The 19,664-nt window shown below is 39.8% G+C and overlaps 1 protein-coding gene and 1 pseudogene across 1 annotated transcript; both read left to right on the forward strand.

The window, feature by feature from the left end:
* The first annotated feature begins 873 nt into the window (after window positions 1-873).
* On the forward strand, window positions 874-19,310 carry vps4a (vacuolar protein sorting 4 homolog A). The gene is made up of 11 exons (XM_088339816.1): window positions 874-1,071; window positions 2,453-2,564; window positions 2,657-2,801; window positions 3,733-3,794; window positions 4,997-5,116; window positions 6,352-6,508; window positions 8,596-8,744; window positions 10,098-10,179; window positions 13,105-13,324; window positions 17,337-17,477; window positions 18,296-19,310. The coding sequence occupies exons 1-11, from the start codon at window positions 1,051-1,053 to the stop codon at window positions 18,395-18,397; spliced, it is 1,311 nt and encodes a 436-aa protein (XP_088195942.1). The 5' UTR covers window positions 874-1,050; the 3' UTR covers window positions 18,398-19,310.
* Window positions 9,199-9,290, forward strand: LOC148362406 (U2 spliceosomal RNA; annotated as a pseudogene).
* Window positions 19,311-19,664: the final 354 nt, after the last annotated feature.

Below are 19,664 nucleotides of genomic sequence, written 5' to 3' on the forward strand. Positions count from 1 at the left end.
GGGTCAAAAAACGGGTTGTTAGCTGGAACGGGAGATCAAACGTGTTCGGGGTCAAAAAACGGGTCGTAGCAGGAGACGGACGGGGAAATCAGGAACGGACAAGTGGAAAGCGGGTGACAAACCGGGACCGACAGAAGTCAGAGTAAAAAATGCTTGCCTTGTAAGAACAGAGGTTTGTTGACGGACTGACCACAGGTGAGTGAAAGGACTGACTTTGAATAGGACGGGGAACCAATCAGGTAACCAGCAGAAGCTGGCGCCAAACGAGCATGCACAGGTGAGTGTAATGAGTAATCATGACAGGCTCAGATGACCAGTTATATTTACAGTAGCTTACTTAGTTTACAGTTAAACATTAGAATGATTGACTTTCCTTGGCTTGGACCTACAGGAAATATATCATTTGTGGTAGTGGGATCAATAATAATAATGATAAGGACAATTAAACAAAATTTAATAACAACATTATAATAATGTATAATCATTAAAGCTGGAGTGCATTGTTTGAAGTGTCCTTAAAAAGTTGCAAGTGGAATATTTTCTCTATTAAGTATGTGTTAACCATGCCCAACTGTAGAGTCCGACGCTAAAAAAATAACTCAACATACACATTTCTCGCTCCTTTCACACTCGTGCTGCTACTCTCGCTGTTTTGAGTCAACGATGCGCACGCATCCTGTGCCGATCCGGCGATGACGTCGGCTGGAAAGGGGTCTATAATGTATAATCATGCTTCTATGGATTTTCCAGTTATACGTTTTTCATTCTTTCAATCATCAAACCAATATTTGCATCAAGACGATAATAAATAAAATTGTATTTTTGGGATAAATGGTTGAAACCGGATGTAGTTTCTGTACTTGTCTCGTGGAGGGCGGGGCTGTTTTTCACGCTAGCTTGGTGCGCTAGAATAGCGGAATTAGTCATGCTAATATTTTTGTATCCATTGGAAAAATTGCAAAATTGAAACAAGTGTGTCATCGGACACCCATTTAAATTTGAAACTGTTTAAGAAAGAAAACCCGACTGAGATCGAAAGTGTGAGATGAAATGACAACATCAACATTACAGGTAAATACATTGGTTTTATTCTGGCATGCCATTTGTTCGGTGTTAGTAAACTAGTTGCTGCCTGGTGGAACAAATAGCTGATGCCACTGTAAACTAGTACCCCCTCAACTACCACCACGTTGTGAAAATAGTTTATTACATAGTAGCATGTCTTTGCTAATCGTTGACATGGTGATCAAATGCAGTTATTGTTTTGCTAAATGAAAAACGCTGCAGAGCCCCCACGTTTCTATAGCCCCTGTTCGTGTATGTTTATGTTGCACATCTTCCCGACCTTATTGACCAGATGATTTATGGGTGGCAATCTGGGATTGTATATATGGTACAGTGCCTAGCGAAAGTAAAGCATGCTCTGGGAAGGATTTTCCTAGGCAGGGATTCTGAAGATCGTTTTGAGTTGATGGTACAATGGATGGAGCCAGAAAATCTGTTAGAGTCTGCAAGAGACCTGAGAATGAGGTGCAGTTCCGACTTCCAACAGGGCAACGACCCTAAACATAAAGCAAAATCTACAATGTTGGAATGGCTAAGCCAATTTTTGGAAAGATCTAAAAAATGCTGTGCACAAACCATCACCATCCAACCTTAAGGAACTTGAGCTGTTTTATAAGGAAGAATGGGCATATCATTGGGTTTCAAGATGTTCAAAACGTATAGAGACATACCCAAAAAGACACGTGGCTGTGATGGCAGCAAAATGAGATTGTGTAAAAGTATTAACTCAAAGGGGGGGCAATAATTTTGCAATTACTACTTTTCCATTATTTTTATTTGTTAGCACAACATTAAATGTGAAATAAATTTAGTTTCTTTTCGCAATCATATATTGTCATTTTGTGGCAGCACGGCGGGGCAGTGGTTAACACGTGTGCGGCACAATTCTAAGGTCTTTGGAACCTCCTGTGTGGGTTCAAATCCAGCTACTGGACTTCCTGTGCGGAGTTTGTATGGTCTCCCCGTGCTTGCGTGGGTTTCCTCCGGGCACTCCCGTTTCCTCCCACATTCCAAAGACATGCATTTCAGGTGGATTGGCCGGTCCAAATTGTCCCTAGGTGTGAATGAGTGAGTGAGTTGTCTGTCTCTGTGTGTCCTACGATGGGCTGGCAACCAGTTCAGGGTGTCCCCTGCCCACTGCCCAATGATTACTGAGATGGGCTCCAGCACCCCCGCAACCCTACTGAGGATAAATGGTGCAGCTAATGAGATGAGATGAGATATTGTCATTTCCTACAAAATATTTTGAGTTTTTATCAATTAGTTTGAAGCCTGAAATATGGCAATATGTCCACTAACGAGGTGGAGCGTTGGGGTTACTTTTTCAAAGCAGTGTATTTATCTGTGTTAACCATAAACTTCTCATTCCTCTCTGTGTCCCTTTTAGAAAGCGATTGATCTTGTGACCAAAGCGACAGAAGAGGACAAGGCTAAGAATTATGAAGAGGCTTTGCGTCTTTATCAACATGCTGTGGAATATTTTCTTCATGCAATTAAATGTGAGTTGTTGTCATCCAAACTCGTTTTCTTTCCATTTAAGTCAACGTGCAGTTTAATTCTTACTTTTGCCTGAAATGTGATGGATATACAGATGAAGCCCACAGTGATAAGGCGAAGGAAAGCATTCGAGCCAAGTGTATGCAGTATTTGGACAGAGCAGAGAAACTTAAGGATTACCTAAAGAATAAAGGCAACCAGTCGAAGAAACCTGTGAAAGAGTCACATAACAACGACAAGTAAGTATTAGTGCTTGTATGGTTAGATTGATTTTAAGATTTAAACTGTTACGGGTATTTAGCGCTGTCCAATGGGTAATTCTATAGCAGTGGTTTGCAATTGGTCTAACTTCAGGACCCATCATCCTGCCCTAATTACAAACCGCGACCCAAATCAAGAAAAAAATATCAACTTCTCAAATGTATTGAATGAAAGGATTGTGCAGTGTATAAATTCAATGACTGGTAAAACAAAAACGAAGTGTTCACATGAAATGCTTTATTAGCTGCATTTTTAATGAAATAGAAAACACTTTGTGGGCAGCATGGCGGCTAAGTGGTTAGCGCGTCCGCGGCACAGTTCTGCGGTCGTGAGATCGAACCTTCCTGTGTGGAGTTTGCATGTTCTCCACGTGCTTGCGTGGGTTTCCTCCGTACACTCAGGTTTCCTCCCACATTCCCAAAAAAATGCAAGTCAGGTTAATTGGCCGGTCTAAATTGTCCCTAGGTGTGAATAAGTGAGTGGATGGTTTGTGTGCCCTGCGACTGGGTGTCAACCATTTTAGGGTGTCCCCGGCCAACTGCCCGAAGATGACTGGGGTGGGCTCCAGCAACCCCCTGACCCTACTGAGGATAAGCGGTGCAGATAATGGATGGATGGAAAACACTTCATGTGTCAGTCATTTTTAACAGACTCTAAATGTACAAAGTGCAACGACTGACATGTAGTATTGCACACAAAAAAACCCCACTAATTTCATTTTATACTTCTTGGTCTTTAAGATAATGAAATCTATATCTCATTTGTTCTTTTTCTGTATCTGCGTTTTTCCCTGCTCAAAGTCAACATATGGATGAATTGTGAATTAAGTGTTTCGATGAACTAAAACACTGAATATTTTTCTTCACCCTCTGGATTTACCTTTTATATTGTCTTGTGTGTTCTGTGCAGAAGTGACAGTGACAGCGAAGATGAGAATCCAGAAAGAAAGAAACTTCAAGAGCAGCTAATGGGTGTGTGAATATAATTCACATGACAATGACAACTAAACACCTAAGTGGTTAAACCACAATTACTTTTTTTGTACTGCTTGATAATTATATCTTGCTATTTTTTCAAAGTAGTTGTAGAGCAATTAAGCACAGCACAAAATTGACTTCCAAGTAACTCAGAACTTTGGAATGGATGGAACAACTGCGTCTCCTTTTGGACAGTTCCCGAATGTACCAATTCATGAACTCTGATAATGTGAAGTTTTGAATGTAATGAAAGCATCCAAGGCTATGTATTAGTAAAATAATGTTCTCAACGTACGTAATTATGTCGATTGGAGGGGCATGCTCATGTACAGAACGTTACGCAAATTTATCACTTCTTTGGCTTTCTAACAAGTTTAGCAACTTCAAAGACCATTACCTGATACTGCGAGTGTCAGATATCTAAGACCATGCCCATAGAAGCATGATTTGGTCAAGCACCCCTGGTCCATATAAAAAGAGGAACTGATCGATAGCTCGTTCTCTTTTCTACCGCCTCGCATGACGGTCGCGTAGCGGGCCTGCACTGCGGCCTTGAGTTTAGCGTGTGGGCCATACATTGCGACCAACCAAAGCACAAGACCAAAATTCTCTGCAACAACAAGTAAGAGGATGGTTTCAAATTTAACACCATGTTTTCTGGTTCTTGGGAATGAGCGGGTTTTTTCTGTACAAGGGAATCTCCCCAAATTGTCGAGTACTATAGCAAGAAACTTTATTTTTGTGTTAGTAACTTCCAGCGGTCTCCGGTGCTTCCTCCCTTCTTTCTTTTTTCCTATCATTAATTCTCTTTTAATAAATTGTTTGTTTGATATTTCAATCGACCTGGTTCATTGATTCCGTTTTCTTGGGATTTGTAATTCATATCAGAACTCGAAGAACTCCATAAATATCATAATTTGATTTTATCAGTGAAGGAAATTCTAGCATTCTTCAGAGAAAATAAAGATTCATGGTGGAGCATCAGGAACACCTAGAGGCAAATTTGTTTACTGATAGCAGCAAAGAACAATTCGTTTCAATCCTAACAATTTTCAGAATTAAAGCTAGAAAAATCCCTACATAATGATATCAGAGAATTAAGACATTTCACCCATTTTAAAATCAGAATTCTGTACTAAAATGATGAATGACCGATCCCGCCATATTTAAGTGTAAATTTTGATTTCTTTTTCCAGGTGCAATAGTTATGGAGAAGCCCAATGTAAGGTGGAATGATGTAGCTGGGCTAGAAGGAGCCAAGGAAGCTCTTAAAGAGGCTGTCATCCTTCCAATCAAATTTCCTCATCTTTTTACAGGTATTGTATACATATAAAGTGTAAAATATTTAAGGGATAGCTATTTCTCATCGTGACTCTAATTGGGGTCACAAGGTGTTATGTTTTGTACACAGCAAATATGAAATATTGCGTCTTGTGCATGTTTTTTCGACTGTATTTTAGTGGGATTTACTTTCGTATTGCATGGTAATAAGAAAAAGTAAGATTTTAAGTTTACATGTCAACAAAACAAAGAAATATTTGAAATTGAACGTCTGTTGTGTTGGCGTTGGTCTTGTTAATCTCAAAGTGGTGGCTTGTATAGCAAATATTGTTCAATTAATTGTTAGAATAAATAATTAATCTGAAGAGTTTAGTTAAATATTTCTAGTAAACTCGTAAAAACCTCGTAATCAGCCTTTAATCTGAAGGTTGCTACATGTCAATTTAGATGAGTTCCCCCTAAAAGCCCCTGAGTAGCCCACTGAAAATATCTATTCAGTGATGGGTCATAGTGATTTTGAAGAAAATTTGATTTTTTGAAATCATTGACATAATCACCTACTTTAAAAACACAGTTTTTGTGGCGGACTGTGCTTATATTAACCCTACTTCTAATAATTACAACCTGGTAAGGTCCCAGGCTTGAGACCGGGTGGGAACATATGTTGGCCTGGAGAGGGATGGGCGCCACCAGGCTGTACTTGCCCAAGACACAACACAGGAAATGTCAATAAAATTGTGACAACATAGTAATAACACAAGTTGTTATCTTAAAAATGCATTTGAAACGAGTAGCCCTTCGTGCTAGCCAGTAACAAAAAAAGTAACTCCCAAGTTCAAAAAGGTTAACGACCCCTGGTTAATAATTTAGGTTAGTAGACACTCAAAAGAAGGGAAGACATCAATGCATGTTGAGCTTACAAGGAGAACAGGACCGCACAAAAACCCTCAAAATGTAAACAAAAATCCAACTCATTCTGAAGGTCCTCCCCCAAGCCCCTTCTTATTAAAATCTTAAAGGTTACAAAAAGCAGATCATGCTTAAGGGTTGTGATTATTATAGTATAATTGGCCTTTATGGACAATTATGTAAACGTGGGTTTACTACCTAACTGGTAAGTTTGAATTATATTGTGCATTATACATTTTGTCATTTTATGTCTGTGACCACTGGCTTATCAAATTTAGTAATTGCTCCTTTTTTCACAACTTTTTTCTAATGACAAGCGTTTATCTGACTAATCTAACAATGAAGATGTTTGCATTCGTAGGTAAGCGGACACCTTGGAGGGGCATCCTGCTGTTTGGTCCACCAGGGACAGGAAAATCATACTTGGCCAAGGCTGTTGCCACTGAGGCCAACAACTCTACATTCTTCTCTGTCTCTTCCTCAGACCTCATGTCGAAGTGGCTGGGAGAAAGTGAGAGGTATTTGGAATTGTGTTCCTTAGTCAAGGCATAAAATACATTGACAAAAATATTGAATTTTATGCAAAGAAGTAAACGAAGTCATGAGTTATTATAGCACTACTATGGGGCCTACCAACTCTATTGAATGGATAGATGTTTTTCTCTTCTAATTCAGATCTTTTGAAATAATTGTTTTCACTATGAAACTTTCTAGTTGTATCAAATGCAAAATATTTACCGGCAGCTATTTTGAATAGCAAAAATAGTGGGAACCTCTGAAAACTGCTTTTGGCTAAGAAAGATTATTTAATCCTGATCTAATCTACAGAAACCTAATACACCTATCTAATATTTATATCTATCCTATATCTAATCTAGATTTTAACTAAATATAATCCTAATCCAATCCTAATCAATCTTATACAAATCTATCTAAAACCAATCTTAATCTAATTTATCTAAATCCAAACAAATCCAAATGTATACAGCTAATTCTAATCAAAATCACTCCCTAAATCCCAATTTGTGTATGTGTGCCTGTGATTGTATGTGATTTATTAGCTCCAAAATGGCTGAACCAATTTTCATGAAAATGTACGCAGTTGTACGTAAAGCAGCTGCGAGTGTCCTTAGCTAGGTTTCATGTCAATAAATACCAACAAAATCAATAAACATCCGCCTTGGCGTACAAGCTGCTCTGGAGCTCTTTGACACTCCCCAATGGCTCCCTGCTGGCCCTTTTTCAACAAACCACAGCCCCAACAACCAAGTAGAAACCCTGACAATGCGGAGTGCGGCATTACCGCGCCTTTATACTTGTTTTAAAAAGTTTGATATTTTATCGATAATTTACAATCCTGACTCAATTGGAAATTACCAAAACTGGCTGCTGTAACTGCAAAAACAATGCATGCTTAGAGTCCATTGGGACGCGTCCCCACTTTTGAGTTTGCAAAGTGTAGATCAAGCCGATTGCCTGGTTTAGGAATAGAGGTGTTGTTGCATAGAGCGCAGGTATGAGTTCAGAGGCAGGGGATTGGGAAATAAAATCACTTTGACATTCGTTTTAGTGTGGAATTGGCATTTTCAAATTGCCCAAATCTCCCAAAAATGGATATAAATGAATACAGCCTTTTTTTAGTACTAATCATGTTACTCACCACTAAATTTGTACTGCATTTTCTTTCCTTGGCACTGAAAGCATTGCTTTATTGCAGTTGGGTCAAACATACGATCCGCGGGTTGCATCAGGCCCGTTAGATGATTATTTCGGCCCACCATAAATCTCTGAGAAAAAAAAGAACTGAATATCTAGCACATTTCTATTGAAATTATTTTTTTAAATGAACACATACCAGATGCTCTTTTCAGTTGTAAGTTGGTTCAGGTGTAAAACTGCTTTCACTCACCTGGTAAAACAAACCAGTTAACACATTCAATGCCAGACATGAAAATCTTTTTTGCCCATTTAGTTGAATTAATGTGTTTAGAGAAGAGCAATTGTCATCCGTGATTATAATACGTAGGGTAGTGTACTAATGTAGGCTGAATGATGAAGCGTTATACTGATAAACAAAGATAACAATTTGGAGTTGATGGTCTTTTACTGATTCGGCCCAGGGGCAAAATTTGAGTTTGCCATCCCTGCTTTATTGGCTTGATTGTGTTTATGCCCAGGGTTGGGTAGGGTTACTTTAACTGGATTACTTTCAATTACTTTTGGATTACTCCAATACCAAATATGCTAATAAAAGACAAAATAAACTAATTATTAATAAACGAATGACTCACAACACGTGGTAAGCTCTCTCTCCTGGTTTTGATCTCTTTGATATCCGGCAAAACTAACATAAAATGCGACAGAAACAAAATGAAAATAAATCCAAACAGCTTGCCAACATCATTTTTGCCGTTCCATGTTCCATGTAATTGAAAGCAATCCAGTTAAAGTAACCCTACCCAACCCTGTTTATGCCGATCACATAGATACGTCCTTGGTGAGTTGAAATATTGTGTTTTGATGGAAACGTCTTCGCAAAAGGTTTCATTGTTGTCATCATCCTATATAGCCCTTAAGGTTTTTTTTTTGTGTTTTTTTTTTAAAGACTTGTCAAGAACCTGTTTGAGCTGGCCCGCCAGCATAAACCCTCCATCATCTTCATTGATGAGGTGGACTCTCTATGCGGCTCCAGGAATGAGAACGAGAGTGAAGCTGCCCGGCGCATTAAGACCGAGTTCCTGGTCCAGATGCAAGGTGGTTCATAAACCCTTAATATATTTAGAAATCCAGTTTTATTATTTCCAATGGGTGAACTTGTTTTTTTAGAGCTATAGTATATGTGGTATTTTCCGCATTATAAGGCACATCCCCGTCAACAGTGCACAAGATTGAAACTACAGTAAGAGATACCGTGTTATTTGTGTGCATATAATAGTGCAATGATTAATTAGGAGATACGTTTCGCAGATTAACACGCCATACTTTGTTTGCAACGGGAGTCTTAACGTGGATCGGGCATTAGGGCACCAGCACTTTACCATAACACCACCTGTGGTACAGATAACACATGAAAAGGCATTACAGCTTATCTCATTAGCACACTATTTTCACTCACAGTGTCGGTTGTGGGTGTTGGACTACTGTGGTTCTAATATTATTGAGGAACTCAGTTTGGTCTCGGCCCATAAGATTCTAAAATGGTACGTAGATATTGATTTTTGCAATCCGGAGATGGAATAAGAGCTTGCTCTGTCCACTCCACGCATCGGCCCGGTATTGCAGTACCTCCGGGAACGGTGCATTCGCAATGATCGCAGCAAGGCTTTAGGGCTAGGACCTTCGCTTGGCCTTTTGGCTGAGAGTAAGTGTCCCGGCTCCTAGGCTTTGTAGCGTATTATGAACTGACCGATAACGGATAATGGATAATGAATAAAGAAGATAGAACAATAACCGTTAAAAAATACCCCCCCCCCCGCCAGAAACTGATTTGCATACTTTATTCTGATAAATGAAACAGTCTTTCCACCTCCCCACCTGTGTGTCAATAACCTCTCAGTTTAATATGTATACTTATGTAAAAGAGCTTTTTTAGTATTTAGTTGAAATACTTTGTTATTTGGTGTCTTTCTTTCGCAATATTATTGACGCACAGATGTAGAAACGGAGAGACTGTTTAACCTATCAGAAGGCACTATGCTTTTCAGGGTTTCTGGCACCATGAGGAAAATAGTGTGATAATGAGATAAGCTCAGGTGCCTTTTTGTATATCATATACACCACTAGTGGTCTAGTGGTGAGGTAGTGGTGCCTTCGCCGCGGGTTCCTATCTCACAGTATGCAGTTTGGATCAGCAATGATTATCAATTAGAAGCATACTGTAAAATCTTGAATGGAAATGCATGCCTGTAAATGCTGTATACATTTCTAAACTTATCCACTGCGGCATACAACGTGCACCACGTTGTATGGCGCACTTTCAAATTTCTGTCTGATTTGGGATCTGCCTTTCAATATAATTAGAAGGATAATAATGGTGAACCTTATTGTCCAGAAAATACAGTAATACAAAAAGCTACAAGAGATAGTGAATATTATCATCTTTCGCAGGTGTTGGAAACAACAACGACGGTGTTTTGGTTTTGGGAGCCACCAATATTCCCTGGGTGCTTGATGCTGCTATCCGCCGAAGGTCAGGTCACATCACAATTCTGTTCTTTAATATTTTACTTTATGAACACTTGACCAGCATTTTTCGCCCGCCTCGGACAAACACTAATCTTGCTCTGCCTGCTGAATTTTTCCTGGCTTTTGAGTTCACAAAACTGAGAATTAATACTTCCTGAGCCCACTAAGCAATAGAAAATTCTGTTAGGCGCGGATAAGCTCACTCTACAGTAGTAAATGAATTTTTATGTTGTTGTTGGTGAAACTAAAGTATTTGGTAGCGTTGCGCAAGTTCCTACTTTAACCAATCATTGTAAATTGACCACTATTCAACAAAAATACGTGACAATAATATGGCCGGCCAGGTTAATTCATACGTATATACACACACACACATATATATATATATATATATATATATAATGTATCCCAGCTATCTTCTTTCAGTGGGCAGGGGACACCCTGAACTGGTTGCCAGCCAGTCACCGGGCACACAGAGACAGACAATCATTCGTGCGCTCACTTATACCTAGGGACAAATATATATATATATATATATATATATATATATATATATATATACATACAGTAATCCCTCTGTTTTTGCTAGGGTTGCGTTCCAAAAAGGTCCCATCATAGTGAAAACCCACAAAGTTAAAACATTTTACTTCTTTTTTTTAATTTTTTTTTATTTATTTATTTATTAAATGCTCTCCTGAGTATTAAATACTACTTTAAAACTAAAGAACAAACCCAATTTACAGGCCAACTATTTGACACATAAAAGTACTGTATTTTATAAATGTATTTTAAAAACTTCTGTCAAATTATATTTTAAAAAATAATCCTGCTACTTAATTGTCCAACTGTGTGTACATTTTACCTCTGAAAAGTGAAATGAAATGATCTGCATTTATATAGCGCTTTTCAAGACAATGAAGACTTCCCAAAGTGCTTTACAATGTGCTTCACATTTCCCAATAGCGGCCGTGCAGCCATGTAAGGCGCAAACCTGCTTATTGGGGGGCATTAGGGGTTCAGTGTCTTACCCAAGGACACTCTGACATGTAACACGGAGGGTCCCGAGGACTCGCATGCTCAAAAATCTATGGGTCCCAACAGAGATCTATGGGTCCCCAAAATGAAGTGTTATCGAGGTTGAAATTCTAAATCAGCGACAAATATATACTGTAAATCTATATTTTCATTCAGTTTTAATCGTCACACTTAATTGGTAATACAGAGCAGTTGTCACTTGAGATTTTTCAGTTCACAAAAATATTGTACATAATACTAAATAATATTGCTGAAATAATTATCTATCTACTCATGCAGCTTTAATCATCACATCAATTGGTAATACAAAGCAGTTATCACTTCAGATTTTTCAGTTCATATATTCTTTGTGGTTTGCAGTCCCGCCACAGTTGTAATGCCTTCTCAAGGTCCAATCATTTGGTAAGAGGCACCTTCATAAGCTGGTGTTGTGTAGCGATATTGAGGCGGTTTCGCTTTTTTGTGAGGATGCTGTTTTGGACGCTGAAACCCTTCTCACAACCTGCAGTATGTACAGCTGATGTCTTTGCAAGCTGCACCAACAGAATGAGATTTGGAAAATCATGTAGCCTCCATTATCATCCTCCTCATAGCGTAACAAGGAATGTAATTTAGTCCATTTTGGCAGAAAAGTCATTTTCTTGCTATGAGTATTCTTTTGTTTACTTTCTTTCGTCGACGTGTTTTTCTTGTCTCCGCGATCTTCTGAAGAATTTGTCCACTGTTTTTCCGTGCCGGAATTATTGCCGTTGTTATCACTCTCTGCATTGTGTTTCGACCTATTACTGACACTGAAGAAATTACCAATTATGTGTTGATTTGCACCTAATACTAACTGTTTTTTCTGAGGCATACTTCTTTTTCACTCGACGACAAGCACCAAAACAATGACGTAATCTCGAAGCAACGAGATCTCTTTTGCCGAGATCGACGTGCAGACGAAAACTCGAACCGCGAGACCCAAACAACAATGGCGGTTCTGCCTGATGAAAAGTTTGGAGTGCGGTAGATCTTTGTTGCACCCCAGGGACGCACGTTGATTTGACACTATGCGTCCCCAGCAAAAATGATCCGTCTAGGACGCAGGGACGCGGGCAAACAAGAACACTGCTGTATTGATTAAGAATACAATCCACTTTATTCCTCATGATACTTTGTCACCATCATGTGGACATCATGGAAAACTGCATCTTCTGTTTGGCGATCCAAAATGTTTAAAGAGCAATATCGGACCCCAAAATAATATATATCTGGAGCCACAAAAAATGTAAAGCTTACAAGGAAGTAAACAGATACTCTATCTATATTCATTAGAAAACTTTAAGAATGTGTCCTTTTTGCCCTTCCATGAGAAACCATTTATTTTTCCATTATCAAACATTTTTGAAAAAGCACCAGGGCATTCCAGAGCGTTTTGTTGACAATAATGGCTTTGAGACTAGCTCAAAAGTGAAAATGATTTGCACATATGTTATGTAGGGTCGTCGAACTGTTTTACATACTTGTACAACGAAGATCGCAAAGCTATTAACGCGCAGGCAGTCACAAGCAGGAAAGGAGCGGGGCGACTGTTTAGCCAATCAGAATGCACAACACAATGCATGATGAAAATCCGTAAAGTAGAAAACTGTGATCACTAAACCGCGATACAGCAAGGGATTCCTGTCATTGTCATCTACTGGCAAATGGAATTTGATGATTGATTTTCCCATATCCTTGCTTTAAACTGCAAATTTTGGTTACCTGTGCAATTCGTAGCACAATAAAAAAAATCATATTTTTCATATTTGTTTTGTTTTGTTACTATCTTCCCTGTCCCAGTTGACATCCTCAAGCTAACACATTAAATTTGTTGACAGACAAGGATTGATTGGAACTGTTTTGTATTGAACAGATTTGAAAAGCGCATCTACATCGCTCTGCCAGAGGAGCCGGCCCGGGCTCATATGTTTCGCCTCCACCTGGGCAACACGCCCCATAATCTGAGTGAGGCTGACTTGAGGCAGCTCGCTCATAAAACCGACGGCTACTCTGGAGCTGACATTAGCATCATTGTACGGGATGCGCTAATGCAGCCTGTGAGGAAAGTTCAATCTGCCACACACTTTAAAAAGGTGAGTTCAGAAAATCATGAATTTGAATTGATTTTCAGAGGTAAGATCTTAAGCCCCGAGCCAGAGTATGCGCACGACCCGACCCAGGTTTGGCCTAACAGCCGATCATTGCAAGCTTCTCTATTGCTGGCTTTTTAAAAAAAAAAAGTAAATATGATGAGCAACAAGAGTATGAGTATGGATGTTAAAATAGGACTGTATGAGAATGTGATTGAAGTGTTTGAGGGGTGTGTTAGTAGTGACGAGATTTGATCGATTGAGAAATGAAATTGTGAGAGAGAGAACTGGAGTAGTAGTGGAACTGAGCAAGCGTGTGGATAAGAGAGTACTCGGTTGGTTTGGACATATGGAGAGGATAGATGAGGAGCGAATGTTGAAGAGGATCTACAGAGCTGAAGTAAATGGAAGGAGACCAAGAAGAAGGCCGCGGATGACGTAGATAATGGATGGTGTTATGAGTGCACTGCAGGAAAGAGGATAAATATAATGGAAGCTAGAGCTCTTGTTGGTGATAGGAAGGAGTGGAGAGGTGTTGTGAAAGGATAGTGGGATGTTTGAACCCGTTCTAAGGAATGGGCAGGGCACCTATATGATGCGGCAGGGGTAAACCAGTGAAAGCTGTCGTGCCCTGTGGTTGAACAGAAGAGTGTGTTGTGTCACCCTGACCCGAGTGACATGGCCGCTTTCTTGTCTCCCGTTTCATCTGGAGGGACGAAAGCATAAACAACTTAGGTGTTGAGGTGCCTAACTTGTTTGGGTGTTTGGGCATTTGGGTTGGCCATGGTCTAAGGATAAGATTTAGTTAAAGTTTTTTTGCTACTTTTTCCCATTTGTATTTTCTTTGTTTTTGTATGTGTTTGTCTTGCTGTCGGTCACCCCTCTCGAGGGATGTGACCAGGGTAGGTAGGTAGATAGATAGATAGATGTTCATAAGAATGTATGGTAAAACGATGTGTGGATAATAAAAAAAAAGGAAACGAAAAAAAATATTTCAAAGTATCCACCCGTCATTGGTCTTCTTTGTCTCTCTCCCTCTCTCTCTCTCTCTCTATAAGTGCCGTGCTAGATTCTTAAGAATGTACTGCTGCTGTGGTTAATGGGTCAATTTTAAACCAATCAAAATGACAGACGGCCTTAAGTTTTTCCGTCAATAATGAAAAATCAGTTGGTGTAATCTCTGAAGACACAGGAATGTAAAAAAATTGTGTTTACCTTAAATTTGGAAACAACAGACAGGCTTTAATCTGTAATTCACCTCTCCTCCAGAGTCCTCACAAATAAAATTAAAAAATTCGGGTTTGCTTCGGGTTCGGTCCTGTAAATCGAGTTAAATGGTCGGGTTCAAGCCGGGTTGGGGTTTAATTCCCACAAGCCTGGGTCGAGTTAGGCCCGAATAGATTATCAAATTAGATAGCAGATGTTTCCTTTTCATTTAACTTTTCTCATGGTTACAAGATCATTTCTGCGACATCCAGCACGTCAGATTGGGCTTTGCGCCTGAACAATCCTAAGGATTTGAGATGCCAGCGCAGTAATATTCATAACACCAACCGTCTTTATAAACATCAGTAGTTGCCGGTGTCTCAAACCGAGAAGGTAGATTAATTGCGATAGAGCCATGAAATCATTGCCATTGCTAATTACAGAGGATAAGGGGTTTCCTTTTCATTTATCCGAGCTCTTCTCATAATTAGGAGATTTTTTTCTCGTAATTACTAGAACCTGATCTCGTAATTATGAGCTATTGCAGAACTCAGCAGCATGGGTGCTTACGGGGCCAGGGCGAGGGATCACATTACACCAGTTTTAAAATCACTGCATTGGCTCCCTGACAATTTTAAGGTGCTTTTACTTTAAAAGTCTTAATGGTCTTGGACCATCCTAAATGTCTAATTTGCTTTGATTATATCAGCCCATGTGGCCCCTGAGGTCCTCTGGCAGGCTCTTGTTGACTGTTCCCAGGGTGATGACCAAAAACCTACAGCATTCAGCCACTTAGGTCCTCATCTATGGAACAGTCTGCCGGAGGACATCAGGTCTGCAGGGACCTTTGATATTTATAAGAGGAGGATCAAAACCCACTTTTTTAATATTGCTTTTAACTGATTGAATTTATATATAAGCGAGGATTTTACTGTCTTGTTGTCTGCTATCTTTTTATAAATCACTTTGAGTGGTAATTTTTTGCCTGAAAAGTGCTTTACATATACATTTTCAGTTGATTTGATAAGGTGCCATAAAATGTTATCCAAACGCAATAGGTTCTTTATGAAACACGCTCGGCACTGCGAAGCTGTGGCCAGTTACAAATAGGGTGACAATGAAGTATAGTGATGTTGCATAGAGCCAATGGATAGCCCACTGACAACAATAGAACATTTGATCATGTCGTTTAGTAGCCTATCAAATGGGTTTTTGGGGGTCAAATAACATGTTGCGTCTTTTTTTAAACACGTTCCTTTTTTCTACTCCTGGCTTTTTCAGCCCCACCTAGCACATTTCTGCTTTCCATCATACCTGACACATATCATTCGCGCTGTTCTCTGTTCATTTTAGAGCAGGGGTGGCCAACCCAGACCTCGAGAGCTGTATGTCCTGCATGTCTATGGAGTTTCTCTGCGATACAGGTGATAACAATCACCGGTATTGTTATCAAGCGCCCACACAGTTTGTTAATGAGCTGATGATTTGCATTGCCTAGTTGGGAAGCGAAACCTCCAAAACATGCGGGACATGCGGCTTTTGAGGACTGGATTAAACCCCCCCCCCCTGCAATAGTGCAATGAAAAGTAGTGCAATACCATTTAGCAGAAAAACATTTTTTCAATACAACGGTCAAAATGTACACTTTTTAGTTTTGTGGGTTTATATTTGTTAGCAGGTGGTGGTTTGGAGAAGTGTGTGAAGAAGAGGGTGGGTGAAGGGTGCTAGGCAATGGGTGTGCTGAACGGATTGTTCAAATGTAGAGTTCCGTAAATGGATGCAAAGCAAGGTTTGTATAATGGTGTGGTAGTACCAACAGTGATGTATGGCTCAGAAGGGGGGGTTTTGTAGAGGTTTATTGTTCTATATTCTTTATCAATTATCCATTATCCGTTATCGGTCAAATCATAATATTCTACAAAGCCAAGAGGCCGAGACACTTGCTACCAGCCAAGAGGCTGAGTCAAGGTCCTAGCCACAGGGCCAAGCAGCGATCAGTGCGAATGCACCGTTCCCGGAGGTACTGCAATACCGGGCCGATGCGTGGAGTGGACAGAGCAAGCTCTTATCCCATCTCACGGTTGTGGGGTTTAAGAGGAAATGAGCATAATAGGTTAAATGTCTTTAAATCAGATGTATGTGTAGTATGTGCGGAGTGAAACAACTGAATAGGTTAAGGATTTATGAAGTAAGACAAAGAACTGGTGTGGTGAGAGACCTTGCTGAGAGGGTTGATGAAAATGTTTTGAGACGGTTTAGACATATGGAAAGAATGTAAGAAAGCTGTTTGACTAAAAGAGTATGTAGTGCAAAAGTGGTGGGAAATAGAATGAGAGGAAGGCCCAAATATGGTTGGATGGATTGGGTTAAACATGCTCGTAGTGGGAGGTCAGTAAAATAAGGGATGCAAGAGTGTGGGCAAGAGATAGATGTGAATGGCGAAAGAACGCATATGATGCAGAGGGAGTAAACCAGTGTGTGCTGTTGGGCCTCTCTGCTGATGAAGGTTTGCATGGCGCAGCAACTCACGCCTTGTGCTGTGGGCTTAATGTTCGGTATCAGTTTCAGAACAGTGAAGGGGAATGAATGTTTGTGAGTATGTTTGACTCTAGCCACTCCCATTAAGGGCACGGGGGAGAACATGCAAACTCAGGGAGGCTGGTAGATGGAATTGAACCCAGAACCCCTGACCTGTGAGGCAGACATGCTAACCAATCAACCACCATGCTTCACTTTATTTTCAGTGTCTTTTGTCAATGTGTATTTTCTAGTCTATCGTAATCAAACTCAACTGATTCCATTCTTTCAGACCCGCGGCCCATCCCGCAGCAACGCCCAAGTCATAGTGGACGACTTATTGACGCCTTGTTCTCCTGGTGACCCCGATGCCCTAGAAATGACCTGGATGGATGTACCTAGCGATAGGTTACTAGAGCCAATAGTCTGCATGGTAAGCTATGCACACATTACAGAAATCAGTAAAGGAGTCACCTCAGTAAAGGAGGCTTGCAAGCACGACGATATTTATTATACATAATACACATGCTTGGAATCTTTCTGACAAGTAGTGCCAGCTGATTGGTTATTTTAGGTGGTTAAAAGGTGACTTATTCTCGTGTATATTTTTCTTATCGGGCCCAAAAATGTGATGTCATGTTAGGCTCTTATCAGTAACATAACTGTTAACTCGCTAATTATTGTGTAGCCATGGTCTGCACCAGTTCTAAGACAGCTGTTAGCTTCCGGACGAGGCGATACGCCGCCGGACGGGGCCCTTCAGGCACCAATATTGAGAGGCCCGTGGTAACGGTCCAGAGCGCGCCCAAAGTTGCCGCTGACTCCTCCCGACCACCCTCCTTACACGAGAAAACCAAAAACCAACAAAAGTTGTATCGTATTGTAAGTTGCTGTGTATAAAATGTAGGAAAGAAAGTAGCGGCTTGTCGTCCGGAATTTACAGTATTCACTTCCAATTTACTTAACTGTATCATCTGGCCCATAAGGCACACTTGAAAATTTTTAGTTTCTATGAGCGCCTTGTAGTCGGAAAGTAGGGCAATTGTCTGTCATCTTGCTGCTAAGGGCACCCTAAAATGCTGAGCAAAAAAAATGCTCCGGTTTTGTCACTTTGACTCTCTGAAGTTTGATTTCTTATTTGTGCTTGTTAGCTCTTGTTTTGGTTTGCACTACACAACACAGCGACATCTAGGGGTCAAATCCTACTCATGGTCCCTTTAAAAAAAGATTTTATTTGCTTTCATCTTGCAGGCGGATATGCTTCGGTCCCTTTCCACCACTCGTCCTACTGTCAACAGTGAAGATCTGTTCAAGGTCAAGAAATTCACAGAGGACTTTGGGATGGAAGGCTGAGCCAAGATGTTCCCGACAAATCCGTATTTGCCGTTATTATCATCCCACATAAGCTTTCTCTTTGTCCTACTTTTGTTCATTGCATCTCTTGATTTACAAAACAAGAGATCTCTGGCAATGGCTTCCTTCCAGAAAATCTTCTCCTTTTGAACATAAAATTAGGCCCGACTCCTGTTTTAGATCACGTACCGCTACAATAATACACCTTATGGGTGATAAAGCATAATAGAAAAGATTGCACATTTTATTGACATTTTTGATTGAAGGAGTATGACAGAGAATCATTGTTTTGTTTAATGTACATGTCCTGTTATTTAAATATCTTGAGTGTTGCTGCATTGAAAGTGTTTCCATATTAACTGACTGATACTTTTAAACATTGTTACTTAACATCTACGTAGCAATGCATGTCTCTTTGTTTGAAATAACCATGGTGAATTGCCTAAAGAAGGTATTGACGTTGCACATTTTATGTCACATGCTTATCAGCTTACCCAGAATATGTAAAATAACTTAATTATTCGACACTAAGAGTATTTGTTGATAGTGTGCAGATATTTTTTAAGTTCCATGTTTAGGGTGCTAAGTTTAGGTTATGATAGAGGTTGGAGTCCCTCCTCTTATGGTAAAAATGTAGACACTGCATATTGTTTTTATGCAAACCATTCAATGAAGTGAGGATTAAGGTTGCATTGTAGCAAAAATATTTCATTCTGATCAGGATCCCGGCTGTAATGTGTGTGATGGACTACGTATGCTGAGAGAATGCAGGGTTTTTTTCATGTGGAGGTCAGACTTTATCCCTGGACTTCTAATTTTCCTTGCCGACCTCACAAGGATTATGTGACTACTTACAGTATTACTCCTAATTGAAGCTGCATCAATAAAAAACTAACATTTAAGTGGTTTGGAACTTTTTGTAATTGTCATTAATTTTTATCAACTTGAGTTATTTCGCAATTTTTGCCGGTTGCACCATTTTTGCCTGTTCCACCTTGCAATGATGAAAAACCACACCTCCAAAATACAGATCATGTTTCTCAGCCGAAAAAGTGTGGCAGCTTGTTTCAGGGTTGGCTATGAGATCCTGCCCCAAATACACTATGTCTGGGTCTTAACTATAGAGGGTCGGATAATATAGTAAGCAGTTTCAACAAGACACACGCACATTTTTGTTTTCAAATAGATAGATACTTTATTCATCCCCGTAGTGAAATTCACATTTCCAGCAGTATCCTTGTGTTAAAAAAATAAAACATAACGTATA

Source organism: Urocampus carinirostris, chromosome 7 (assembly GCF_059441175.1).
Source record: "Urocampus carinirostris isolate Australia breed hairy pipefish chromosome 7, RoL_Ucar_1.0, whole genome shotgun sequence".
Classification (NCBI taxonomy): Eukaryota; Metazoa; Chordata; class Actinopteri; order Syngnathiformes; family Syngnathidae; genus Urocampus; species Urocampus carinirostris.

What these genes read in the sequence shown, in the direction of transcription:
- vps4a (XM_088339816.1), top strand. Translation starts at nt 1,051, where the DNA reads ATGACAACATCAACATTACAG. An exon ending in GAGTCACATAACAACGACAA is followed by an intron (nt 2,802 to 3,732) that starts GTAAGTATTAGT and finishes TGTTCTGTGCAG; the next exon opens with AAGTGACAGTGACAGCGAAG. An exon ending in GATGCTGCTATCCGCCGAAG is followed by an intron (nt 10,180 to 13,104) that starts GTCAGGTCACAT and finishes TGTATTGAACAG; the next exon opens with ATTTGAAAAGCGCATCTACA.